The 25866-nt window shown below is 38.9% G+C and overlaps 1 protein-coding gene and 1 non-coding gene across 2 annotated transcripts in view; both read right to left on the reverse strand.

Annotated features, from left to right (window-relative positions):
- Positions 1–25866, reverse strand: part of LMLN (leishmanolysin like peptidase) — a 79146-nt gene that overhangs the window by 13609 nt on the left and 39671 nt on the right. The window contains exons 10-14 of the mRNA XM_015132641.3: positions 21689–21796; positions 18088–18164; positions 14412–14522; positions 4668–4800; positions 2454–2613 (exon numbers count right to left, since the gene is read on the reverse strand). Coding sequence (XP_014988127.1) covers positions 2454–2613; positions 4668–4800; positions 14412–14522; positions 18088–18164; positions 21689–21796 — 589 coding nt within the window. The remainder of the gene's footprint in view (positions 1–2453; positions 2614–4667; positions 4801–14411; positions 14523–18087; positions 18165–21688; positions 21797–25866) is intronic.
- LOC114676492 (U6 spliceosomal RNA) lies at positions 23241–23345 on the reverse strand. The gene has a single exon (XR_003727564.2). It is a non-coding gene; the product is annotated as a U6 spliceosomal RNA (small nuclear RNA).

Raw genomic sequence — 25866 nt, forward strand, 5'->3', positions numbered from 1 at the left:
ATCACGAGACACCAATATAAGAATCATCTTCACTGGTGGTCTAAATAGGAGGCACCTCCAAATGACCCATGATAGGATGAGGCCAAGTGATTTCTATAATGCAGACTTTTGGGGGGTGTTGCAACTTCTGAAAACTTTTTTATATCTTCAACTTGTGTCACCTCCTGGAAGTCCATAAATATTAGGTTGGTGCAGAAGTTTTTGCATTACTTTAATGGCAAAACCACAATTACTCCTGCACCAACCTAGTAAGATGCTGATCTAATCTCACATTAAGCACAAACCTGGAGAGGACAGGATGGAATGAAAGGCCTCTAAATACCTAATGGACAAAGGGACAAAGCTCTTAAACCCAAGCAATAATTTCCTCTCTTTAGACTCTTCACAATAAGTTTTATTTTGGGAAGTAGAAAGTTCAATTAGCCCATTTTGAAATATTATAAAGATAAGTGTTTTACGTCAGTTTTGATAATAAATCTTAACATATAAGCTAAGAAAAAATGCAAATTAGAATAAAACAGAATTCTTTACTTCTTTTGAGTATCAGAGTCTTTGAAAAGTATAGTGATCAGTGTCTAAAATGGGGTTCCGGGCTGGACGTGGTGGCTCAAGTCTATAATTTCAACACTTTGGGAGGCTAAGGAGGGAGGACTGCCTGAGGCCAGGAGTTTGAGGCCAGTCTGGGTAACACAGCAAGCCTCGTGCACACCTGTAGTCCTGGCTCTGGGGAGTCTGAGGCAGGAGAATCACTTGAGCCCAGGAGTTACAGGTTACAGTGAGCTATGATGGTGCCACTGCACTCCAACTTAGGTGACAGAGTGAGACTTCATCTCTAAAAAATAATAATAATAAAAAAACAGAATTCAGCAAACTATAACCCTCAGGCCAAATCCTAACACATTCATTCATTTACATATGGTCTGTCACTGCTTTCAGACCGTAACAGCACAGCTGAAGAGCTGAATCAGGAAGCCAGAGACTTGACGACCCACAAAGCCTCAAATATTTATAATTTTGCCCGTTAGAAAAAAAGTTTGCCAACTCCACCTCTAAAACAATAACATGTGATAGTACATCTCTGGCAAATCCATAGCCGACAGATCTGTGCATTTCTTTTGCTTTAATACGGAACTGCTGAGTAGTTACAAGTTGTTAGGATATTTATTTATTTATTTATTTAATTTATTTATTTATTTATTCTGTATTTTTATGTGAGATGGGGTCTCACTGTGTTGCCCAGGCTGGAGTGCAGTGGCATGATCTCACCTCACTGCAACCTCCACCTCCTGGGCTACTCAAGCAATCCTCCAGCCTCGTCCTCCTGCATAGCTGGCACCACAGGTGTGCACCATCACACCTGGCTAATTTTTTGTATTTTTGATACAGACAGGGTTTCACTATGTTGCTCAGCTGGCCTCAAACTCCTGAGCTCAAGCAATGCACCTGCCTTGGCCTCCCAAAGTGCTGCGATTACAGGCACGAGCCACTGTGCCTGGGCAGGACATTTATTAAATAGATGAGTGATGGGGAAAAACGCTGCAGGAATCCAGTTACATCTGCCAAATTTAAGAGTAAAAGGTAAGAATACAAAAATTTAGAATTTAAATGCCTTAGTCTGTAATAAAGTATGGAATGGGGGTGGGGGTTTGGAGACTAGGTTAAAACTTCTGATGAACACAGAGAGAAAAACTACTTACTGCCCTTTCTTACATCAGATGTGAGAACATTTCTGTTTACAAAGGTAATTAGTATGAGCAGTAACTTACTGCAGAATATCCAATTCTTTATTCCTTTGATAGCTTGTTCATTTATATGTGTTAAGAGGAAACAAATAATACGGTAACATATCTTACTGGCCATGAGACAAGAACATTGTTTTGACATCTGAAGAGTGACATGTTGCTTCTAACTTACATAAAACGCACATTCCCCATGAGAGGGAAAAGCAGCTTATCTAAGGTATTTTAATAAAAAGAGGTTGGCATTGGAGGATCTTGCACTGACACAAATTAACTATATTACTTAGTATCTATCCGCTTATCTGGGAAATACAGTAATGTCTTCCTTATGTTTCTCATAATGTTTTCAGAAGAATAAAATGGTAAGAATGAAAGTGGTTTGCAAATGGAAAGTGCCATGCAGCTAGAAGGTATGACTAAAATATAGTGTGTGCATGCATACGCTAATAATCCCTTCGATAGGTCAGGCACAGTTGCAAGCACTTACTACGTTAATTCATTTAATTCTCACAACTCTATAAGTATTGTCTCCATTGTACAGATGAAGAAACAGGCAGAGAAAAGCTAAGTCACTTCTTACATATGGATAGCAGCTGAACTATAAAGCAAATTAAGACCGTTCTGCTCTAGGGTCTGTGCCCTTAACCACTATTCTATATTGCTGATATATAATTTTAATATGTATATTAAACTTCATTTCACTAGCCGACTAACCTGGTTGATTTTCCAATATTCTACAATCTGAGCTGCGCTGATATTCACCACTTAAATGCCAACTGAATTCCTGACTGAAAGGGCAATAGTCAGCAATTTCCACGGAGCCACCATAATAAGGCAAATCTTCTGCAGGTATCCCACTGAGTTCATCAAAGTACTGCAAAACAAATATTGGGAAGACAAGAAAGAAACATTCTGTATAAACAAGAGGAAGTGCACAGGTAATATTTTGCAACCCTCTAATGCCATATAACACAAGATACTAAAGTACTTTTCTTCATCCACTGCACCAAATAAAGAAGACAGTAGTAAACCACCAGAGGAGTAATTTAAGGTTGCTATAGTTCTACAAATAAACAAGGTAAGTAAATGAGTCTTAAGTTATGTATTACAATGTTCAATTAGACTAATGTTTTAAACGAATGAAATAGTTTTAATTACACTGAGTAAAAAGAAGTTTTAAGAGTTGACAAAATATAAAACTAATGCATAAAGTTACATTTTAAATATATTTTTCAAGAGTTTTTAGGAGGCAGTTTACACATTGTTTTGACAAACTTGAAAAAATTAAAATCTGAGAAAATAAATGAGATCATATATAAAAAATACTTTGAATGCCAAAGGTACAAGGCACCAGGTAAATTTTATTGTTCCTTTCTTTTTTATAGTAATTTTATGGCCGGACATGGTGGCTCACGCCTATAATCCCAGCACTTTGGGAGGCCAAGGTGGGCGGATCACCTGAGGTCAGGAGTTCAAGACCAGCCTGGCCAACATATAGTGAAACCCCGCCTCTACTAAAAAAAAAAAAAAATACAAAAATTAGCTGGGCATGGTGGTGCACAGCTGTAGTCCCAGCTACTTGAGAAGCTGAGGCAGGAGAATTGCTTGAACCTGGGAGGCAGAAGTTGCAGTGAGCCAAGATCACACCACTGCACTCCAGCCTGGGTGACAGCAAGACTGCATCTCCAAAAATAAATAAATAAATGAAAATAAAATAATTTTATGTGTTTTTTCACCCCTGGATGCACCAGAGAAATTTTTAAAGATGTTACATTTTTGAGTTATATTACTATGCCTATGAATACATTTGCTATTTTATGGTATCTGAAGCATTCAATGAGCTTATAAATATGTGTAGGAAGCTTAAAATTCAGCAGCTTTATTTTAAATTAGCTTCTGAGACATCATTTCTGACAAAAGGTTCCTTTGTAAATAGCAGGTACAGATGAGGCTTTTTAAAGATAGCTTTGGCAACAAGAAATGTAAAGGTCATGGCCAAGCGCGGGGGCTCACACCTGTAATCTCAACACTTTGCGAGGCTGAGGTGGGTGGATCACATGAGGTCAGGAGTTCGAGACCAGCCTGGCCAACATGGTGAAACCCCATCTCTATTAGAAATACAAAAAGTAGCCAGACATGTTGGCTCACACCTGTAATCCCAGTGCTTTTGGAGGCCGAGGCACATGGATCACTTGAGGCCAGGAGTTCGAGACCAGCCTGGGCAACATGGCAAAACTCCACCTCTACTAAAAAATATGAAAATTAGCCAGGCATGGTGGCTCGCAGCTGTAAACCCAGCTACTCAGGAGGCTGAGGCACGAGAATCACTTGAACCTGGGAAGGGGAGGCTGCAGTGAGCTGAGATCATGCCACTGCACTCCAGCCTGGGCAACAGAGTGAGACTCTGTCTCAAAAAAAAAAAAAAAAAAAAAAAAAAAAAAAAAGGATAAAACATAAAAAGAAACATAAAGGTCAAATCAGAGATCCAGACAAGATATGTGGGACCATTTCCTTAATCTTTAGGATCCCATGAATCAAATCTTTTCCAAAGCAGAGTTTCCAAGTCTTCTAATTAATTGGATTAGAGTACTTAAGTTATTTTCTTTAAAGATTTTTTTTCTGTGTGGATTAGAGGAATTTAAATAGCAAGATTTTGGAAATAATTAGAAAGCATAAACAGGTAAAAACAGATCAAATATTCAAATTCTTCTTGCCATTATTGTAAGACACTGCTAGATTTTAACTAAGTGCTATCAATTAGGACATTAGTTATAAAGAAATGGAAGCATTATTCCATTTTTTTCTAACTTATGGAAAACAAACAGGGCCTTATAAATTAAGAAACTTACGAGAATTTACTCTTTTAATTAAAATGGAGACTACTTTTGAAAAGCTGATTCCTACAACTGTGCCCCAGACCCGTTTTACCTGGTATTCCTGTGGTAAAGGTTTAGGGAACTTCTGCAAATTACACACTGCAACTGCTCTCTGGTCCTGTCTGCAAGTTAACTGCAGTGGGTTACTTCTGAGTGTGTCACAGTAAGGGCTCAGCGTCTGCCTCCTGCAAACAAAGAGAAGTGCCACAGTATCAAACTTTAAAGAAAATATTGCAAGTCCATTAAACAGCCAACAAATGGAAATCCAGATCCCGGCCTAAAAACACAAACCTCCATAATTAACAAATGGGATTCTCGGAAAGAGATGGAGGTAACGTCCCCTCTGCCCTGCAGCTACAAAGAGTGAAATTTTCTCTATTCAATAATCTGACAGTTTGTTTAACTGACCACCTTCACCAGACAATCTTATTTTCCTGTGCAAAATAAAGATTATGTGAATATTCCTAATTGTTACCAACTTGTTCTGTTCCATTAAATGTAATCTTGAAAATATAATTTGAAAAAAGGGCATGTAAATTATTAAAAGATATTAGAATCTGTTGCACTGTCTTGCAAAAACAACCTTCAAACAAACCTGTAATTCTTAGCAGTCATCAAATTGACAATTTACAATATAAAAATTATATTAATATCATAATAGCAATTTTATAAATAAAATCTCAGTATTCCTAAATAATAGAAATCCTATTAATACTGGTCTACCAAATTGTAATGGAATCATTGACAATTTTCCTCTTCTTCCACATATTTCTTAAGGAAAAAAAGCCTGTATTAAATATTTCTTATTTTAAGGAAAATTGATGAATTGTCTTATTTAAATGAACACAGTGTATCAGCATACATCTTTAGGGAGTTACAGCTTCCTAAGATGAAACATACAAAATACTTACCACAGTCTTCAGCAAAGTGGAAGCAGCACAGTATAACAGGAAAGCAAACGTTTTGAAGTAATCGCACAGGTCTGGGTTCAAACACCAGCACCAGCCACACTTCTGTGGAAATTACTTAACTTTCCTGAGCTTCAACCGCAAAGCACTCAGTGCCTGGCACATGCAGGCTACTCAATAAATGTAATTTCTGCTGTTTATACCATTTTCATAAAATCTTCATATAAGGCAATATTTTAACTTCCCATGATAAAGCTTCAAATGAATATGGAAGTTCATATTCCAATAGTTCTTAATTAGTGACTTTCTTGATTCCATGAAAGTCATTTCTGTTTTTTGTCTAAAACCAAAAGGCATATTATATTTACTTTAAATTACATAAAATGAGTTTTGGCTAAATGAATAAAGAAGAAAAAAGAAGTTAAAAGTTAGCGATTTTAAACATTCCAAAGTTAGAGCTAAGATTCATGGCTTACAAATTCCGGAGAAGCACTGTCAAGAGAGCTAGAAAAAGTCTCTATCTGTGCTGCCCGATGTCGCCATCGATCATGTATGTCACTTGAAAGGTGACTAGTTAACTGAGGAACTAATTTTTTTTTTCTTTTTTTTTGAGGCGGAGTCTTGCTCTGTCGCCAGGCTGGAGTGCAGTGGTGCAATCTTGGTTCGCTGCAAGCTCCGCCTCCCAGGTTCAAGCAATTCTCCTGCCTCAGCCTCCTGAGTAGCTGGGACCACAGGCGCCTGCCACCACAATTACACCTGGCTAATTTTTGTATTTTTAGTAGAGACGGGGTTTCACCATGTTAGCCAGGACGGTCTCGATCTCTGGACCTCGTGATCTGCCCACCTCAGCCTCCCAAACTGCCGGGATTACAGTCATGGGCCACCGTGCCTGGCCCTGAGGAACTAAATTTTAAATGGTATTTAACTTTAACTAATTTAAATATAAGTTCAGCCCCACGTGGCTAATGGTACCACATTAGACAGTATAGCTCTAGAGTCAATATTCACATCAAATGAGCTAGGCAGAGGAGTTGGGTGGTTTATCAGTTTTAGTTGCTTCAAACATGGAAAGAACCTTATTTTAAGTATGTGTACATTGAAGTGATTCAAATAAGTATGGCTCTGCCTATGCTCACTTAACCAACCCCTTCTCACACTGGTTTCCCAACAATGGAGAAGAGTCACAGTTGACGAAGCCCAGAAGTTAGGCATCGGCCCCTGTGCTCAAGAACGGCCGCACTGGAATCCCTAACATACACACCGGCAGACTGGGTCTGTGCTGCCGGAAGATGGCTTCTATCCTGTGAATGATTCTGAACTTCAGTGCTCCCAAGTGGGACATTTGAATGATTATGACAGGGGTCAGCAAACTCAACTCTTGGGTCAAATCCTGACCACAGTCTGTTTTCTTTCTTGTCGATTTTTTGTTTTTAAAACAGGGTCTCGTTGCCCAGGCTAGAGTGCAGTGACACAACCGCACAACCATAGCTCACTGCAGCCCTGATCTTCTGGGCTCAAGCAATCCTCCCACCTCAGCCTCCCAAGCAAGTGGGACTACAAGCATGTGCCACCATGCTCACTTACTTTTTGTAGAGATGGGGAAGATGACAGGAACATTGCCATGCCCATTGGTTTTGCCTCTTGCTGTATAAAAGCAGAGGTAAGTAGTTGTGACACAGATTGTAACAACCCTCAAAACCTAAAACATTTACTATTTGGACCTTAAAAAAAAAGCCTTGCTGGCACTGGCTTATGAATCAAAGGATAGAAGAGAATTCAAGGGACCCACGGCTTTAGTTTTTAAGAATAAAGAAGTAGAAGTCCCTTCTGTTTCAGGTCTTAGGTGATGCTATAATTGGGATCAAAAGGGGAATAAACAGAGTTGCATCTGTTAACAGAAAAGTGAACAAAAACCTCCCTGAGCTCTTTGTTCATGCTGCAGTGTGAATTACAGACTTCCTCTGACACACCGGGACAGTGGTTCCCAAACTCCATTACACAGTAAGATCACTCGGGAATTTAGTAAAACAAACTCACACAACGCTAGTGCCTGGCTCTTAGCACAGTCATGATTTAACTTGTAACCTGGGTATGGAGAGTTTTTCAAGTTCTCTAGATGATTTTCATAAGCAGCAAAATTTGAGAACCCCTAACTGGCAGATCAGGCGGTAGTGCAGGGTTAACAAGCTGTCCTCAGAGTGGCTGCCGGTGCTTCTGGCTACTGCCTATTATCTTCACATTAGGGTTACAACCCAGAGGTCAGACTCCTTAGTAGAAACCACAAGTGATTTAAATTGCTTTATGACCTAACGCAGGTAAGAAAAGATGAGAATAACATTTTCTTTTCTTTCTTTTTTTTTTTTTTTTTGCAACAGGGTCTTGCTGTCACCCACACTGGATTGCAGTGGCATGATCATAGCTCACCACAGCTGTGACCTCCTGGGCTCAAGGGATCCTCACACCACAGCCCCCAAGGAGCTGGGACTACAGGGCCATGCCACCATGCCACCATGCCACCATGCCAGGCTAATTTTTTTACTTTGTAGAGATAGGGTCATGTTGCCTAAGCAACATGGTCTCAAACTCCTGGGCTCAAGCAATCTTCCCTCTTCCCAAAGTGCTGGGATTACAGGTGTGAGCCACCACACCATACCTGACCCACCAGGGGAAATTTTTTTAAATATAGAAAGAGAAATATAAGTACCACTTCTAATTCCTAGAAGATGGACTAGATAGGCTTCTCCCTATTCCTCCCTCTGAGTACAACTAAAAACCCAGTCACTGTAAATTAAAGAAATAAAAGAAGACTCTGAAGGGTAGAGAGAAGTCACACTAGTTAAGGACTTCAGGACTCGAAGACTGATGTGGTGGTGAATTCTCTCAACAACTGATAGATAGACCAACTAGGCAGGAAATCAGCAAGGATACAGAAGGACTTAACATCATCAACCAACAGGATGTAACTACATTTACACAACACTCCACCCAACGTCAAGGACTTAACACCATCAACCAACAGGATGTAACCGACATTTACACAACACTCCACCCAAGGTCAAGAAGGACTTAACACCATCAACCAACAGGTCGAAACTGACATTTACACAACACTCCACCCAATGTCAAGAAGGACGTAACACCATCAAACAACAGGATGTAACTGACATTTACACAACACTCCACCCAACGTCAAGGACTTAACACCCTCAACCAACAGGATGTAACTGACATTTACACGACACTCCACCCAGTGTCAGAATGTACATTCTTTTCTTTTTTTTTTTTTTTTTTTTGAGACGGAGTCTTGCTCTGTCACCCAGGCTGGAGTGCAGTGGCCGGATCTCAGCTCACTGCAAGCTCCGCCTCCCGGGTTTACGCCATTCTCCTGCCTCAGCCTCCCGAGTAGCTGGGACTACAGGCGCCCGCCACCTCGCCCGGCTAGTTTTTTGTATTTCTTAATAGAGACGGGGTTTCACCGTGTTAGCCAGGATGGTCTCGATCTCCTGACCTCGTGATCCGCCCGTCTCGGCCTCCCAAAGTGCTGGGATTACAGGCTTGAGCCACCGCGCCCGGCCACATTCTTTTCAAGTGCCCATGAAACATGTATAAGATTGGCTGGGCGTGGTGGCTCACGCCTGTAATCCCAACACTTTGGGAAGAAGCCAAGGCAGGTGGATCAGCTGTGGTCAGGAGTTCAAGACCAGCCTGGTAAACAGGATGAAACCCCATCTCTACTAAAAATACAAAAAATTAGCCGGGCATGGTGGCGGGCGCCGGTAGTCCCAGCTACTTGGAAGGCTGAGGCAGGAGAAGAGCTTGAACTCAGCACCAGAGGCTGCAGTGAGCCAAGATCGTACCACTGCACTCCAGCCTGGGTGGCAGAATGAAACTCCATCTCAAAAAAATAAAAAAAATAAAAAAGCATATATCAAGATAAGACCATATGTTGGGCCATAAAACAAACCTGAACAAATTTAAAATAACTCAAATCATACAGCATATATTCTCCAACTACAATTCAACAACAAAAAATAACAGAAAAATTTCCAAATACTTGTATACCAAACAACACACTTCTAAATAATCCATGGGTCAAAGAAGAATCTCAAAGAAAAATTTTTAAAAATACATTGAACTAAATGAAAATAAAAACACATTGAAATTTGTGAGACAAAGCTAAAGAAATGCTGAGAGGAAAATGTATAGCAACAAACAGCTACATTAGAAACAGGAAATATCTCAAATCAATAATCTCAAAAATCGAGATTAAGAACAGAAAAATAGGCCAGGCACAGTGGCTCACGACTGTAATCCCAGCACTTTGGGAGGCAGAGGTGGGCAGACTGCTAGAGCCCAGGAGTTCAAGACTAGCCTGAGCAATACAGTGAAACCCTGTCTCTACAAAAATATAAAAATTTAGCTAGGTGTGGTGGTGTGCGCCTGTAGTCCCAGCTACTCGAAAGGCTGAGGAAAAAGGTTTGCTTTCTTACAATAATGGAATTAAACTAGAAATCAATAACAGAAAGATAGCTGGAACATCTCAAAATAGCTGGAAATTAAACAAAGCACTTTTAAATAATACAGTGGTCAAAGAAGAAATCTTAAGAGAAAGTTAAAATATTTTGAACTTGAAGTGACACAAGAGTTTTGAATTAAAAGAAAGAGAAAAATATTTTGAACTAAGTCAAAATAAAAATAAAGCATGATAAACACCTCATTATATCCTAGGATGTATTACTTCAGAGTATGACACAAATCATGTATTTATTTATTTAGAGATGGGGTCTTACTCTGCTGCCCAGGATGGAGTGCTGTGGTGTAGTCATAGCTCACTGCAGCCTCAAGCTTCTGGGCTCAAGTGATCCTCCTGCTTCAGTCTCCTGAGTAGCTGGGACTACAGGCATGTGCCACCACACCCACCTCATTTTTGTACATTTTTGTAGAGATGGGCTTTCGCCATGTTGTCCAGGCTAGTCTTGAACTCCTGGGCTCAAGCAATCAGCCTGCCTCAGCCCCCCACAGTGCTAGGATTACAAGCGTGAGCCACCATGTCTGGCCATAAATAATAATTTAAATTAAGCCAATATTAAGTATGACAGGGGAGCCCATTATTTGCTCATTTAGTAATAATTATTATGTATTTCGTAACTTTTCTTCTATTATTTTTTAAATCTCTCTTACTAGAAGGATATATCTGTTTTTCAAAATGTGTCAGATTTGAAAAAGATCAAGTTTAACTGACATAATTGTTCTGAGAGCCATACTGATTAATTAAAGGTAAAATAATGGGGGAAAAAAGAGAAAACTCCAGATCTGTATTCATCACAAATACAGAAACAAAAATCCACAACAAAATAATAGTCCATAGAATTCAGCAACATATAGAAATAATTATATGCCATGACCAAGTGGGGTTTACTCCAGGAATGCAAGGGTGATTTAATATTTGAAAATCAACCAATGAAATCCACCATATTAACAGGCGAAAAAAATCACATGATTATGCATATCAGCTAAAGTAGAAAAAGCATTTGACAGAAGGCAATATCCATTCACGATTAAAGCTCTCAGACACATAGGAATAGAGAGCTACTTTTTCAACATGTATAAAACATGTATAAAAGATAAAGAACATGTATAAAAACATGTATAAAGAACATGTATACAAATCTGCAGCTAACATTACATTTAATAATGAAAGACTGAATGTTTTCTCCCATGTTTATGGATTGGAAAACTCAACACAGTAAAAATGTCAATTCTCCTCAAATTGACACACAGGGTTAATGCAGCTCCTAGCAAAATCCCTGCAAGTTTTTTGGCAGATACAGAAAAGATTATTGTAAAATGTATATGGAAATGCAAAGGAACCAAAACAGCCAGAACAATTTTAAAATAAAGTGGAAAGAATCAGTCTACCCAATTTCAAGACTTACTAAATAATTACAGTAATTAAGGGCTGTGTGTTATTGGTGGAGGCACAAACACGGGGATCACTGGAACAGAACGGAAAACCCAGAAACAGAAACAGATCACCACAAATACACCCAACTGATTGTTTCTGCCAAAGGCACGAAAGCAATTCCATGAAGGAAAGACAGCCTTTCCAACAAATGGTGCTAAAGCAATTGCCCATCTGTATACAAAAAAACAAACCTTGATCTAAGTCTCCCACCTTATACAAAACGTAACTCAAATGAATCATGGACTTAAATGTAAAGTGTAAAACTATAAAACTTTTGAAGAAAACTTTCAAGATCTAGAGCTTGGCAAAGACTTCTTAGACTTGACGTCAAAGACACAATAAGAGGACAAACTGAAATTCTGGATTTCGTCAAAACTAAAACCATTTGCCCTACAAAAGCCCCTGTTAAAAGGATAAAAAGACAAGCTATGAACTGGGAGAAAATATTTGCAAACCACGTATCTGACAAAGGACTACTACCCAGAATACATGAAGAACTCTCAAAACTCAACAGTAAAAAACAATCCAATTAGAAAATTGGCTTAAGAGATGAAGAGGCTGGGTGGCTCATGCCTGTAATCCTAGCACTTTCAGAGGCTGAGGCGGGTGGATCACGAGGTCAGGAGTTTGAGACCAGCCTGGCCAACATGGTAAAACCCCATCTCTACTAAAAATACAAAAATTAGCCGGACATAGTGGCATGTGCCTGTAGTCCCAGCTACCATGGAGGCTGAGGCAGAAGGATCGCTTGAACCCGGGAGGCAGAGGTTACAGTGAGCCAAGATTGTGCCACTGCACTCCAGCCTGGGCAACAGAGCGAAACTCTGTCTCAAAAATAAAAAAAAAAAAAAGATGAAGAGACAGTTTGCCAAAGAGGATATATAATTAGCGAGTAAGCACATGAAAAGCAGTTCAACATCATTAGACATTAGGGAAACACAAATTAAAACCAAATAAAATATCACTACACTCCTATCAGAATCGATTAAACAAAAAATCATGACAACGCCAAATGCTGGCAAACATGTGGAGAAACTATATCACTTACACGTTCACTGCTAGGAATTAAAAAGTTTGGCAGTTTCTTACAAAACTAAACCTGCAATTACTTAATGAGCCAGCAACTGCATTCCTGGCACTTTTTCTGGAAAAATAAAGATATATGTTCACACACAAACCTGTACATAGATGTTTATAGCAACTTCATTCATAATAGCCCCAAACTGGAAACAATCCAGATGTCCTTCAAAGTGTGAATGTTTAAACAAACTGTGGTATATCACACTGCGAAATATTAACCAGCCACAAAAAGTCAAATTATTGATATATACAACAACCTGGATGAATTTCTAGAGAATTATGCTGAGTAAAAAAAGCCATGCTCAAAAGTTCACATACAATATGAATTCATTCACATAACATTTTTGTTGTTGTTGTTGTTTTGTCTTTTTTGAGATAGAGCCTCACTTTGTCACCTAGGCTGGAGTACAATGGTGCGATCTCGGCTCACTGCAACCTCTGCCTCCTGGATTCAAGCTGTTCCCTGCCTCAGCCTCCTGAGTAGCTGGGGTTACAGGTGCCCGCCACCATGCCTGGCTAATTTTTATATTTTTAGTAGAGATGGGGTTTCACCATGTTGGCCAGGCTGGTCTTGAACTCCTGATCTCAAGTGACCCACCCGGCCCGGCCTCCCAAAGTGCTGGGATTACAGGCGTGAGCCAGCCTGGCCAACATGGCAAAATCCCGTCTCTACTAAAAATACAAAAATTAGCCAGGAGTGGTGGCGCACGCCTATAATCACAGCTATTCAGGAGGCTGAGGCACGAGAATCGCTTGAACCTGGTAGGTAGAGGTGGCAGTGAGCTGAGATTGCGCCACTGCACTCCAGCCTGGGCAACAGAGTGAGACTCTGTCTCAAAGGAAAAAAAAAGAAAAGAAAAATTCAGGGAAAAAAGGATGCTTGCATCTGTACTGAACATGGGCACTTTTTTCCTTGTCATTTTTCCCTAAACAATACAGTATAACAACTATTCCCATAGCATTTATATTGTATTATGTATTATAAATAACCTAGAGGTAATTTAAAGTATACAAGAGGACATACACAGGTTATATGCAAATACTATTCCATTTCATATAAGGAACTTTTATGTAAGCATCTATGGATTTTGTTATCTGTGGAGTCCTGGAAGCAATCCTCCATGGTTACCAAAGAACAACTGTATTGTATATATGTCTGACACATGTCTATATTGTATATATGTCTGATACATGTCTGTATTGTATATATGTCTGATATATGTCTTATTGAATATATGTATACGTTTGTATTGTATATGTGTATATGTCTGTATGTATATATGTCTGACACATGTCTGTATTGTATATATGTCTGATATATGTCTGTATTGTATATATGTCTGTATTGTATGTATGTATGATATATGTCTGTATAGATGATATACAGATAGATGTCAAACTTACTCTATTTTTTAAAAGCTTGCTAGGTGATTATGATACGCATCTGGATTTGGAAATTCCTATTCAAAAGTGCCTTTTTTTGATACTGAATCAATATTTGCATCTATACTTACAGGTGCATTCTCTGAAGAAAACAACACAAACGACAGAGGAAACAAAAGGTTTGTAAAATATATATATTTATGAGTTATAATAAGCTGAACAGAAATGTTCATGGCTCTGGGCCCCTCACTGTGGATCCCTTTAGTATATGATTAAAAACAATACTCAGCTACTTCTTACAATCTTATTACCAACCATCTACAGGTGGTTTTCTATATATTGTAAAATTGAACTGCTCAGACTACATTTTGAAAATAGTTAGCATTTTAGGCTTGGGATAAAGCATAAAATCAGAAAGGAACTGTGTAATCAACGACACTGTGAGGAAATGCATTCTTACTTTTGTCTTTGCTGATCAATCCAGAATTTACAGCTCTTCCTGACAAAGTCACAGCCCATTCCTCGGCCCCAGTCTAACTTCTCAGCCATGCTGTAATTTGCTTTATACCAGCTGTGGAATAAAAAACAAAGCAACTTTTATTGCTGTCCTTTTAAAAACAACTCTAGCATAACAACTGAGAATCTCAACAGCGAGCACCTTAGGACCTTGAGAAAGACTTTGGAGGCCATCACCATAAGTGATGATTCTTGCAGAGCAGGGACTGCTACATAGGGATTCAATAACCAGGCTTATGATGAGGTATTAAATACTTTTACATTTTTACATAACAGAACAAAACATGTTTCTATTGTAATTTTCACTTTATTTTACTTTGAGACAGGGTCTTGCTCTGTCACCCAGGCTGGACTACAGTGGCACGATCCCGGCTCGCCGGAAGCTCTGCCTCTTGGGTTCAGGTGATTCTCCTGCCTCAGCCTCCTGAGTAGCTGGGACTACAGGCACCCGCCACCATGTCTGGTTAATTTTTGCATTTTTAGTAGAGACGGGGTTTCACCATGTTTGCCACACTGGTCTTGAACTCCTGACCCCAGGTGATCCACCCGCCTCGGCCTCCCAAAGCGCTGGGATTACAGGTATGAGCCACTGTGCCCAGCCTATGTCCAATAGTTTTTAAATGTCCTAGCTGGGTGCGGTGACTCACACTTGTAACCCCAGCACTTTGGGAGGCTGAAGTGGTTGGATCACTTGAGGTTGGGAGTTCGAGACCAGCCTGGCCAACATGGTGAGACCCTGTCTCTACTAAAAATACAAAAAGTTAGCCAGGTGTGCGGTGGTGTGTGCTTACAGTCTCAGCTACCTGGGAGGCTGAGGTGGCAGGATCGCCTCCGCCCAGGATCATGCCACGGCACTCCAGCCCGGGAAATAGAGTGAGACCTTGTCTCAAAAGAAAAAGTTCTAACAACAGAAAAAAGAAAGTACTGACTGAGTTTCCAGACAAATTTAATCGAAGGCAATCAGTTTGTTTTAGTTTGTATTTATTTTTAGAGACAAGATTAGCTTGCAAAAATTATAAAATTATACAAAGTAGTCTCTTACCTGTATGTATTATATTTTGTTCCTTTAGCATTATCAAAACAGCAAATAAAAACATAGGCTCAGGGCTGGGCGCAGTGGCTCACACCTGTAATCCCAGCACTTAGTGAGGCCAAGGTGGGTGGATCACTTTAGCTCAGGAGTTTGAGACCAGCCTGGGCAACGTGGTGAAACCCCATCTCTATAATTAAAAATGTAATAAAAAACAATAATATTGAAAAAAAAATAGGCTCAAAAGTTGGGGAGATAAGAATTATCCCCTCCACTTATATCACCTTACTACAAAATCAAACAAATATGTAATGTAGCATCTTCCAAAACTTCTCTCCTGTCAAAGAACAAAGCTCTCACTCAGAGAGAAACTGAAGGAGTCACAGCGCTCCAAAGCCAAAATGCCTGCAACTTCTGCAACTACAATGTGAGTTACATTCCCAGCTACCTTGGTGTCACAGCAAGGTCAAACTGTCCGGACAGTGACAGTGCCCCTAGTGCTGTCCACTAACAATTATTTTAGCAGGTGCTCAGGCTCAGAAGCCCTTAGCCCTATGAATAAAGTGTAGAGTAAGTAGACTCCTTTGTGAAGGTGCATGTTGGTGAGTGCAGAATATCCTATCAGCGCTGTTATTCCATCACCAGGTGGGCACTCCAGCTACACATCATGAGACCCTCTTGATAACCGTTTCTTTGCAGCTCTTTCCGTATTAGCAGTCAACAGTTATTAAGCATTTGTCACATGGTAGGCACTTTGTTAAATGAAGGCTACAGTACTAAACACAGAAACTGCTCTCATGAAGATCATGATCTAGTAGGGAAGACAGATACTAAAACAAAACATTTGAAGTGTGATGAGTATTCCAAAGAAGAAGTATATGATGCTAACAGGAACATAGTAACAGAAAAACCTAAGTTAGTCTGAAGAATTCGGAAAGGTTTTTCTGAGGAAGCAACTTTAGCTAAACTCAGAAGAATGAGCACTAGTGAGGGAGTAGAGGGGGCTTTAGAAACAGGGGTTTCTGAGTAGTATTAGTGAGTTGTGAAATCCACTTAGCAGATCTTGATTAACATTTCTCTCTCTTTAAAAACTCAATACGATAAAGGACTGCACTGAGGCAGCAAGAGTAAGTCTTGTTTCATGAGTCTTTAGCTCGGTTTTTTGTATAATGCTCACACTTAGTTGGCACTTACAGTGTGCCAAGCACTGTACAAAAGGGCTTTACAAATATTAACTCATTTAAGTCTCATAAAACTCAATGAGATATGCTGGGCACGGTGGCTCATGCCTATAATCAAGCACTGTGGGCAGATCACCCGAGGTCAGGAGTTCCAGACCAGCCTGGCCAACATGGCGAAACCCCATCTATACTAAAAATATAAAAATTAGCCAGGTGTGGTGATGCACACCTGTAGTCCCAGCTACTCAGGAGGCTGAGGCAGGAGAATCGCTTGACCCTGAGAGGTGGAGGTTGCAGTGAGCCAAGATCACATCACTGCACTCCAGCCTGGGCGATAGAGCAAGACTCCGTCTCAAAAAAAAAAAAAAGAATAACCTCTATATGTTTAAATCCTTACACCTCTTTGACCTCTCAACAGTGAAGGTAGTGTCAACAATTTTCATGGTTTTAATGGCACCTCTGCCATTAATTTTCAAATTTGATTCAATTTTCTAATTTTCTCTCAGACTGTCTTAGAAAGAGTAAGAGGTAACAATGCTTCTACTAAAGCAGCTTTAATTTTTTTTGATATGTAGGGGTTGTATAAAAGATTTCATGTAAAAACAGTATTTCTGCCAGGCATGGTGGCTCATTCCTGTAATCCTAGCACTTTGGGAGGCCAAGGCAGGAGGCTTGCTTGAGCCCAGGAGTTTGGGACCAGCCTGGGCAATATAGTGAGACCTTGTCTCTACTTAAAAAAATAAACTAAATAGTATTTCATGGCTTCACCTGAAAGTTCCACTGTTTTATTAAAAAAAAAAAAAGTAACTTAAAAATTATTTGGTCTTTTCTTGATATTGGCTCAGCCTCTGCTTATTCGAAAACAAATAATATCAGGGATTTTGTCCTAATTATTACTATGTCTCGGGGCCTCAAACATTTATTGTGGCCAGGTGGGGTGGCTCAGGCCTGTAATCCCAGCACTTTGGAAGAGGTCAAGGTGGGTGGATCATTTGAGCCCAGAAGTTTGTGAAAAACCTGGGCAACATGACAAAACCCCATCTCTATTTAAAATACAAAAAATTAGCCAGGCACAGTGGCACGTGCCTGTGTCCCAGCTACTCAGGAAGCTGAGGTGGGAGGATTGCTTGAGCCCGGGAAGTCCAGGATTAGTGAGTCCAGACTGCCACTGCACTCCACCCTGCGCAACAGGAGTGAGATCCTATTTTAAAACAAACAACCAACAAAAGTATTTATTGAATGAATGAATGGAGTTGGTATGAATAATGGACAGCTAACTGTACAAGATTCAAATAATTAATAAGTATATTTTGCTTCAGCATAAAATGCCAACATTTTCTTAAGCTATGAGCTCAGTATTAATTTCATTTTAATAAACAATTCATATCCCATTGTCACAGCTGTCTTACCCAGTGTCCTCCATTAACGCCAGAGTGATCCGAGAGAGTACTCGATTCTGAGTGTGAGAACCAGTCATCGCTTCGTTCTGAAAATCACCAACAGAGTTTAACTGGAAAACGAGATTCTCTGCAACTCCTAATACTTTCTGTAATTCCTCTGATATATATATTTAAAATATTCCAACTGTGAGAGGCTGACAAGACATTCATTTAAAAGTGGTGAAATACATAAACTTTTAAAATGACTAGACCGAACCTTGAAGTGAAATCTACTTTCTGCCCTAAGTGTTTCCACTGTGTACAATTCCCTTGGAATGGCAGGCAACTGGCATTTAGAACTCTGTGATGAATGAAGATAAATCTATATGGAAACAGAAACACTACAGAAATATTATACTCTCCAGGTAAAGCAAAGTGGGTGAATGGGGCAAACGCACAGATAATTTTGGGTCAGGGAGAACGGCTGTCTGAATTACACTGAAAATGTTTTCATAACCTTCAACTCTGTGATCACAGAAACATGTGCTAACATGAAAACAAGTGTGACAGAGTCACGGGGTAAACGGACTTCCCTGAAAGGTCTAAAACATCATCAAGCTCTACCATCTACCCAATATTTTAATTCATATCATACAATTCCTATCAGGAGGTCACCTAATGATGAGGACTTCACTGCCTCTGACGGAGCTTATTTCATCTTTGGACAGTTCTGAGTATTCTTTAAATCTTTCCATTGCACACCAGATGGCCATCTCAAGTACTGTGATACCATGCTTTAAAAAAAAAATAGTTCAAGGACACAAAATTGATTTGAGAGAAACTGACGCCATTACTACTCTCAGAGCTTCTGCTGAAAGGCACAAACTTTCATTTCTGGCCAATCTTCAGCTTTCTTAAGGGAGTCACTTGAGAACACTTCTTAAGGAAAAAAAAAAGCCAAATTTCCCATGGAAGGAAGAGATGTGCGTGTCTTCTGTAAGTTTCCGTCATTGTTACTTTGACAGTAACCACAAGCATCCATTTCATTCCTTCCATAATTTTATTAACTTTAGGCATGATGTATATAAGCTGCAACTATCCATTTAAGCAGATCTCTAAAACTAAAAAGATACTGGTTCTTATTTGGACATGATCTTTCTCAGCCAGGCTGGTCCTCCCATCTGTCTGTTGTGGTCTTGAGCTGCATGGGGAGGGGAAGAGGCACAGATGACAGCCCCTCCACTGCCACGTGGAGCACAAGAGGAACGCCTGGCTCTACCGTGCTGGCGGGCTGGGTGTTCCTTCTAATATCCTTCTCTAAGGGAATCTTTTCTCAACATGGCTTGATTAGGTCCTGTGGGTTTGACTGCTTAGTTGAACCTAAAAACACCAACTGAAACCCCATCCTGGGGTATCACAGATATAAATAAGTTGCTCATTATATTTTCTAAAATACAAAATGTAAACCATAATTGTTCATTAACAGAACTGTTATGCTACATTCATATAGAAAAAATGAGTAGATCCAAGAATACAGTTTATTCTGTGAAAGCATGTGTTTCTGCCATGTGAATGAGCTCATGTGAAATTAGTAAATAAGGGAATGGCATCAATATAACATGGAATCACATTGGTTCGTTGATTTTCCCTGCATGTGACTATTTTGTGATGAAGTCTAAACACAAAGTATACTAAGATAGCCAAACACAGCAATACAAAAATGCTGTACTGTGTACAATGTGTTGCTCGGTGTAGCCAGCGACTCTGCGTGCAAATGTTTACTGTATGATTCTCACAAGTCTATGTACATTTTACCCCATCCTCAATACTCAGATTTACAATCCCCCATGCAGCTACCATGGGTTATTATTACTGCTGATGCTGAAGGTAAAGAAATGCTAGAGTAGCCAGGCACGGACATGCACACCTCTAACCCCACATTTCGGGCCGCTGAGGTGGGTGAACTGCTTGAGTCCATGAGTTTGGGGTCAGCCTGGGCAACATGGTGAAACCATCTCTACTGAAAGTACAAAAAGAAAATTAGCTGGGTGTGGTGGCACATGCCTGTATTCCTAGCTACCCAGGAGGCTGAGGTGGGAGAACCATTTGAGCCCAGGCGGTTGAGGCTGCAGTGAACTGAAATCATGCCATTGTACTCTAGCCTGGACAAGTGAAGTAAGACAGAAAGAAAGAGAAGAAAGGAAAGAAAGGAAAAAGAAAAGGAAAAGGAAAGAAAGGGGAAGGAAGGAAGGAAGGAAGGAAGGAAGGAAGGAAGGAAGGAAGGAAGGAAGGAAGGAAGGAAGGGAGAAAGGAAGGGAGGGAAGGAAGGAAAAGAGAGAGAAAGAAAAAGAGACACACAGACTAGAGCAGGCTGAGTGCAGTGGTGTGTGCCTGTGGTCCCAGCTACTTGGGAGGCTGAGGCAGGAGGACTGCTTGAGCCCAAAAGAGTTCGAGGCTGTAGTGTGCTATGATCATACATGTGAACAGCTGCAGCACTCCAGCCTGGATGACACAGTGAGGCCCTGTCTCTAAAAAATATAAAAATTTTAATTAAAAAAATACTAGAGTAGATACAGGACTTCATTTATTGAAAATCTAATGTCTTTTTAAAACTGAGCTCAGAGTTCTACATGACTTATTTGTTGCTGTTATTGATCTGTTTACTTGTTTTTCCTACAAGTCTTGTTATTTTTCATGTCCAATTTTGAAGAAAAAGGTTTTTCAGGAAAGCATACATTGCATTATAGCAGAAGCACCTATAGTGCCCTGGAAAAAGTGAAAAAGTTGCAAAAATATGTGAACCCATTAAAAAATAAACAATTCTGCATGTGTTTGCACATACATACATAACATTTATGAAAGTATATACAAAAAATGTAAAGAGTGATTATACCTGGAAAGTGCATCTGGAGAGCTGAAGGGGTAAAGGGACCTAAACATTTTTCAGTTTATAACCTGTTTGAATAACTTTTACCATAATTATGAATTATTTTCATTAAATAAAGTCTACTGTAGCCTTAAAAGCAGTTTTTTCCAATTCTGTGAAGAAACTCATTGGTAGCTTGATGGGGATGGCATTGAATCTATAAATTACCTTGGGCAGTATTGCAGCACTATTCACAATAGCAAAGACTTGGAATCAACCCAAATGTCCATCAGTGACAGATTGGATTAAGAAAATGTGGCACATATACACCATGGAATACTATGCAGCCATCAAAAAGGATGAGTTTGTGTCCTTTGTAGGGACATGGATGCAGCTGGAAACCATCATTCTTAGCAAACTATCACAAGAACAGAAAACCAAACACCGCATGTTCTCACTCATAGGTGGGAACTGAACAATGAGATCACTTGGACTCGGGAAGGGGAACATCACACACCGGGGCCTATCATGGGGAGGGGGGAGGGGGGAGGGGGGAGGGATTGCATTGGGAGTTATACCTGATGTAAATGACGAGTTGATGGGTGCAGCACACCAACATGGCACAAGTATACATATGTAACAAACCTGCACGTTATGCACATGTACCCTACAACTTAAAGTATAATAATAATAAATAAATTTTAAAAAAAAAAAGATTAAATAAATAAATAAATAAAGTCTAGTAAAATTTAAAAACAAACTGACCTCTAATAACCTTTTTTCCCAATGGTTGAGCTCAGTACCCATACCACCTTGATTTTCAAGTTCCATTCCCTCCAGAACTGGACAATCAAAATGTTTTCGTGCTTCCTCCTAAGAACCAGAAAAAAAATCGGAAACAAATATGGTACAAAAGCACTGTTAAGATGGTGGCAAACTTTTCATCACATGAATACAATAAGTTAACATTAAAGACTTACTTCGTCGAGAAAAGAGAATTTCTTTTTAAAATATGGTTTTTAATATAATTAAATATTTTGATGCAGTCACACTCTTCTTTGCTAGGAAATTACTACTTCTCTTAGCATCTTTTCTTCTCTCTGAAGATTTTCACTTTTGTACCATATAGTGAAAAAATGTTATAGACTAGGATGATTGACAGTTGTAACTCATGTCAATAACAATTTAAAATTTTTTATTTTATTTTAAATTGACAAGTTATAACTATATATTTATGGAGAACAGAGTGATGTTATGATTTATGAATACAGTGTGAAATAATTACATCAAGCTAATACAGCCATCATTTCAAATACTTATTTTTTGTGAGAATATTTTAAATTTACTCTCAGTAATTTAAAACTGTGCAATACACTATTATTAACCATATTCACCACGCTGTGCAATATATCTCAAAAAAAAAGAAAAAAAAAGTGTTACTCCCGTCTGTGATTTTGCACTCTTTGGCCATCACCATTTTCCCCATCCCAGCCTCCATAGCCACTACCCTCTGCTTCGGAGTTCAATCGTTTTAGATGTCACATAGGAAATGTGAAAACATTAGGTATTTGTCTTTCTGTTCCTTTTTTAGCACCATGTTCTCCAGTTTCACCCATGTTGTTACAAATGACAAAATTTCCTGCCTTTTTAAGGCTGAATACATTGTGTTAGTGGTGTCAACTTCCTGTGCAGTCCGCCGATATCTGTGTATAACTTGATTTCTCCATAACTTAACTATTAATAGCCTTCTGTGTACTAGAAGCCTCACCAATAACTGCATAGTCAATTCACACATATATTGTATATTTTATGTGTTACGTACTGTATTCTTACAATAAAGCTAGAGAAAATAAAATGAATATATTCACTGTTCATTAAGTGGAGTCAGTCCTCATAAAGGTTTTCATCCTTGTCTTCACGTTGAGGAGGATGAAGAGGAGGGGTTGGTCCTGCTGTCTAAGGGGTGGCAGAGGTGGCAGAAAGTCCACAGATAAGTGGACCTGAGCAGTTCCAACCTATGTTGTTCAAGGGTCAATTGTATAGAATACACTTTATTTAGTCATTCATCTGCTGATGGACGCTTAGGCTGATTCCGTAATGTGGCTACTGTAAATAGTGCTGCACTGAACACAGGAGTGCAAACATCTCTTCAACAAACTGGTTTCAAATCTTTTGTGTAAATATGGAACAAGGACTATTGGATCATATGGTAATTCTACTTTTAGTTTTTTGAAGAACTTACAGTTTTCCGTAATGGCTGTACTAAATTATACTATCTCCACATCCTCACCAACACTTCTTATCTTTTTTTTCTTTTTAAAATATGGAATATTTCATGAATTTGCATGTCATCCTTGCACTGGGGCCATGCTAATCTTCTCTGTATCATTCCAATTTTAGTTTTTGTGCTGCCAAAGTGAGCCTTCTTTTGTCTTTTTGATAACAGTCATCTGACAGGCATAAAATGACATCTCATTGTGCTTTTAATTTTCATTTCCCTAAGGATTAGTAATGTTGAGCATTTTTTCATGTACCTGCTTACAATTTGCATGTCTTCTTTTGAGAAATGTCTATTCACATCCTTGGCCCATTGTTTAAATGGGCTATTCTTACACAGCTGTTTGCATTTCTTGTATATTAACGCCTTTTCTAATGTACAGCTTGCAAATATTTTCTCTCAATTTCTAGGTTGTCTTCACACTTTTGTTTCCTTTGCCATGCAGAGGCTTCTTTGTTTGATGTAATCCCATTTGTCCACTTTTATTTTTGTTGCCTGTACTTTTAGGGTCCAATCCAAAAACTCATTGCCCAAACCAATGTCATGTAGTCGTCCCCTTATGTTTTCTTCCACTAGTTTTACAGTTTCTGGTCTTAAATTTATTTAATATATTTGGAGTTGGTTTTTGTATATGGTGTGAGATAAAGGTCAAATTTCATTTTTCTGCATATGGCTATCCAGTTTTCCCTACACCATTTATTGAAGAGACTTTTTCCCATTGTGTATTCTTAGCACCTTTATTAAACATCAATTAACCATAATTGGTTAATCATAATCAAGTCAATAATCATAATGTATTCTGTTCCATTCATCAATGTGCCTATTTTTATGCCAGGACCATAACATTCCTTTGCCAGTTGACCAATTGCCATTCCTTTGCAGTACAGTCTGAAATACTGCAAAGCTGGAGGCATCACACTGCCTGAACAGCTTTGTTCTTTTTGCTCACGATTGCTTTATTTTTTTTTTCTTTTCGGTGTTTTTGTGGTTCCATATGAATTTGAGGATTTTTTTTCTACTTCTATGAAAAATGACATTGGAAGTTTGATAGGGATAGCAATGAACCTGTAGACTGTTTTGGGTAGCATGGACATTTTAACAATACTAATTCTTCTACGCCATGAACACAGGATACCTTTGTATTTATTGTGTCAATTTATTTCATCTAGTTTTCAGTGTACAGGTCTTTTACTTCCCCAGTTAAATTTATTCCTAAGAATTTTGGGTTTTTTTTGTCGGGGGGTAGCTATGGTAAATGAGACTGTTTTCTTGATTTCTTTTTCAGGTAGTTTTCTGTTAGTATATAGAAAACTACTAATTTTTGTGTGTTGATTTTGTATCCTGCAACTTTTACTGTATTTATTAATCCTCACAATTTTTTGATGGAGTCTCTAGGGTTTTCTATATATAAGATCACGTCATCAGCAAACAGCAACTATTTCACTTCTTCCAGTCCTATTTGGATGCCTTTTATTTATTTCTATGGCCTGAGTGCTCTTGCGATGATTTCCAATACTATGCAGAAGTGGTAAGAGTGTTCCAGATCTTGGAGGAAAGGCTTTCCATTTTTCACTAATAAGTATAAGGTTTGTTGTGGGTGTCTCTTATATGGCCTTTATTGTGCTGAGGTACCTTCCTTTTGGACCTAATTTGGTTAGTTTTTAATCATAAAAAGATGCTGAATTTTGTGAAATGATTTTTTTGCATCTATTGAGATGATCATATGGTTTTTGTCCTTCATTCTGTCAGTTACTGATTTGCTATGTTCAGCCATCCTTTCTCAGTTACTGATTTGCTATGTTCAGCCATCCTTGCACACTGGGGATAAATTTCACTCGATCATGATGGATGACCTATTTAACGTGTTGTAGAATTCAGCTTGTTAGTATCTTGTTGCAAAATTTTTGTACTTATGCTCATCAAGAATATTAGCCTGTAATTTTCTTTTCTTATCGCCTTGTCTAAATTTGTTATTAGAGTATTGCTGCCCTGGTAAAAAGAGTCTGGAAGTAATCCCTCCTCCTCAATTTTTTGGAAAAGTTTGAGAAGGACTGGATTATTAGTTCTTCTTTAAACATTTAGTGAAATTCAGCAGTGAACTTGGTCCTGGGCTTCTCTTTGATGGCAGACTTTTATTATTGATTCAATCTCATTACTCATTATTGGTCTGTTCAGATTTTTTATTTCTTCATGATTCAGTCTTCATAAGTTGTATTTGTCTAGGAATTTGTTCATTTATTCTAGGTTATACAGTTTGTTGGTATATAATTGTTTATAATAGTCTCTCATGATCCTTTGTGTGTCTGGTTTCAGCTGTAATGTCTCCTCTTTCATTTCTTATGTTATTTGCATCTTCTTAGTCTAACTAAAGGTTTGTCACTTTTAGCTGTTCAAAAAATCTATTCTGGCCAGGCACAGTGGCTCACACCTGTAATCACAGCACTTCAGGAGGCTGAGGCAGACAGATCACCTGAGGTCACCAGTGCTCCCTCTGTTGTGATACATCTTAGGATTAGTGGTACTATTTCTATAATGACTGATCATTTGGAGTCTGTATTAGTCAAGGTTCTCCAGAGAAACAGAACCAATAGGATGTGTGTATACATCTACATATATGTACACACAGAGAAAGAATGAATATGAGATGAGGGGAGGATGAAATTTC

Source organism: Macaca mulatta, chromosome 2 (genome assembly GCF_049350105.2).
Source record: "Macaca mulatta isolate MMU2019108-1 chromosome 2, T2T-MMU8v2.0, whole genome shotgun sequence".
Lineage (NCBI taxonomy): Eukaryota > Metazoa > Chordata > Mammalia > Primates > Cercopithecidae > Macaca > Macaca mulatta.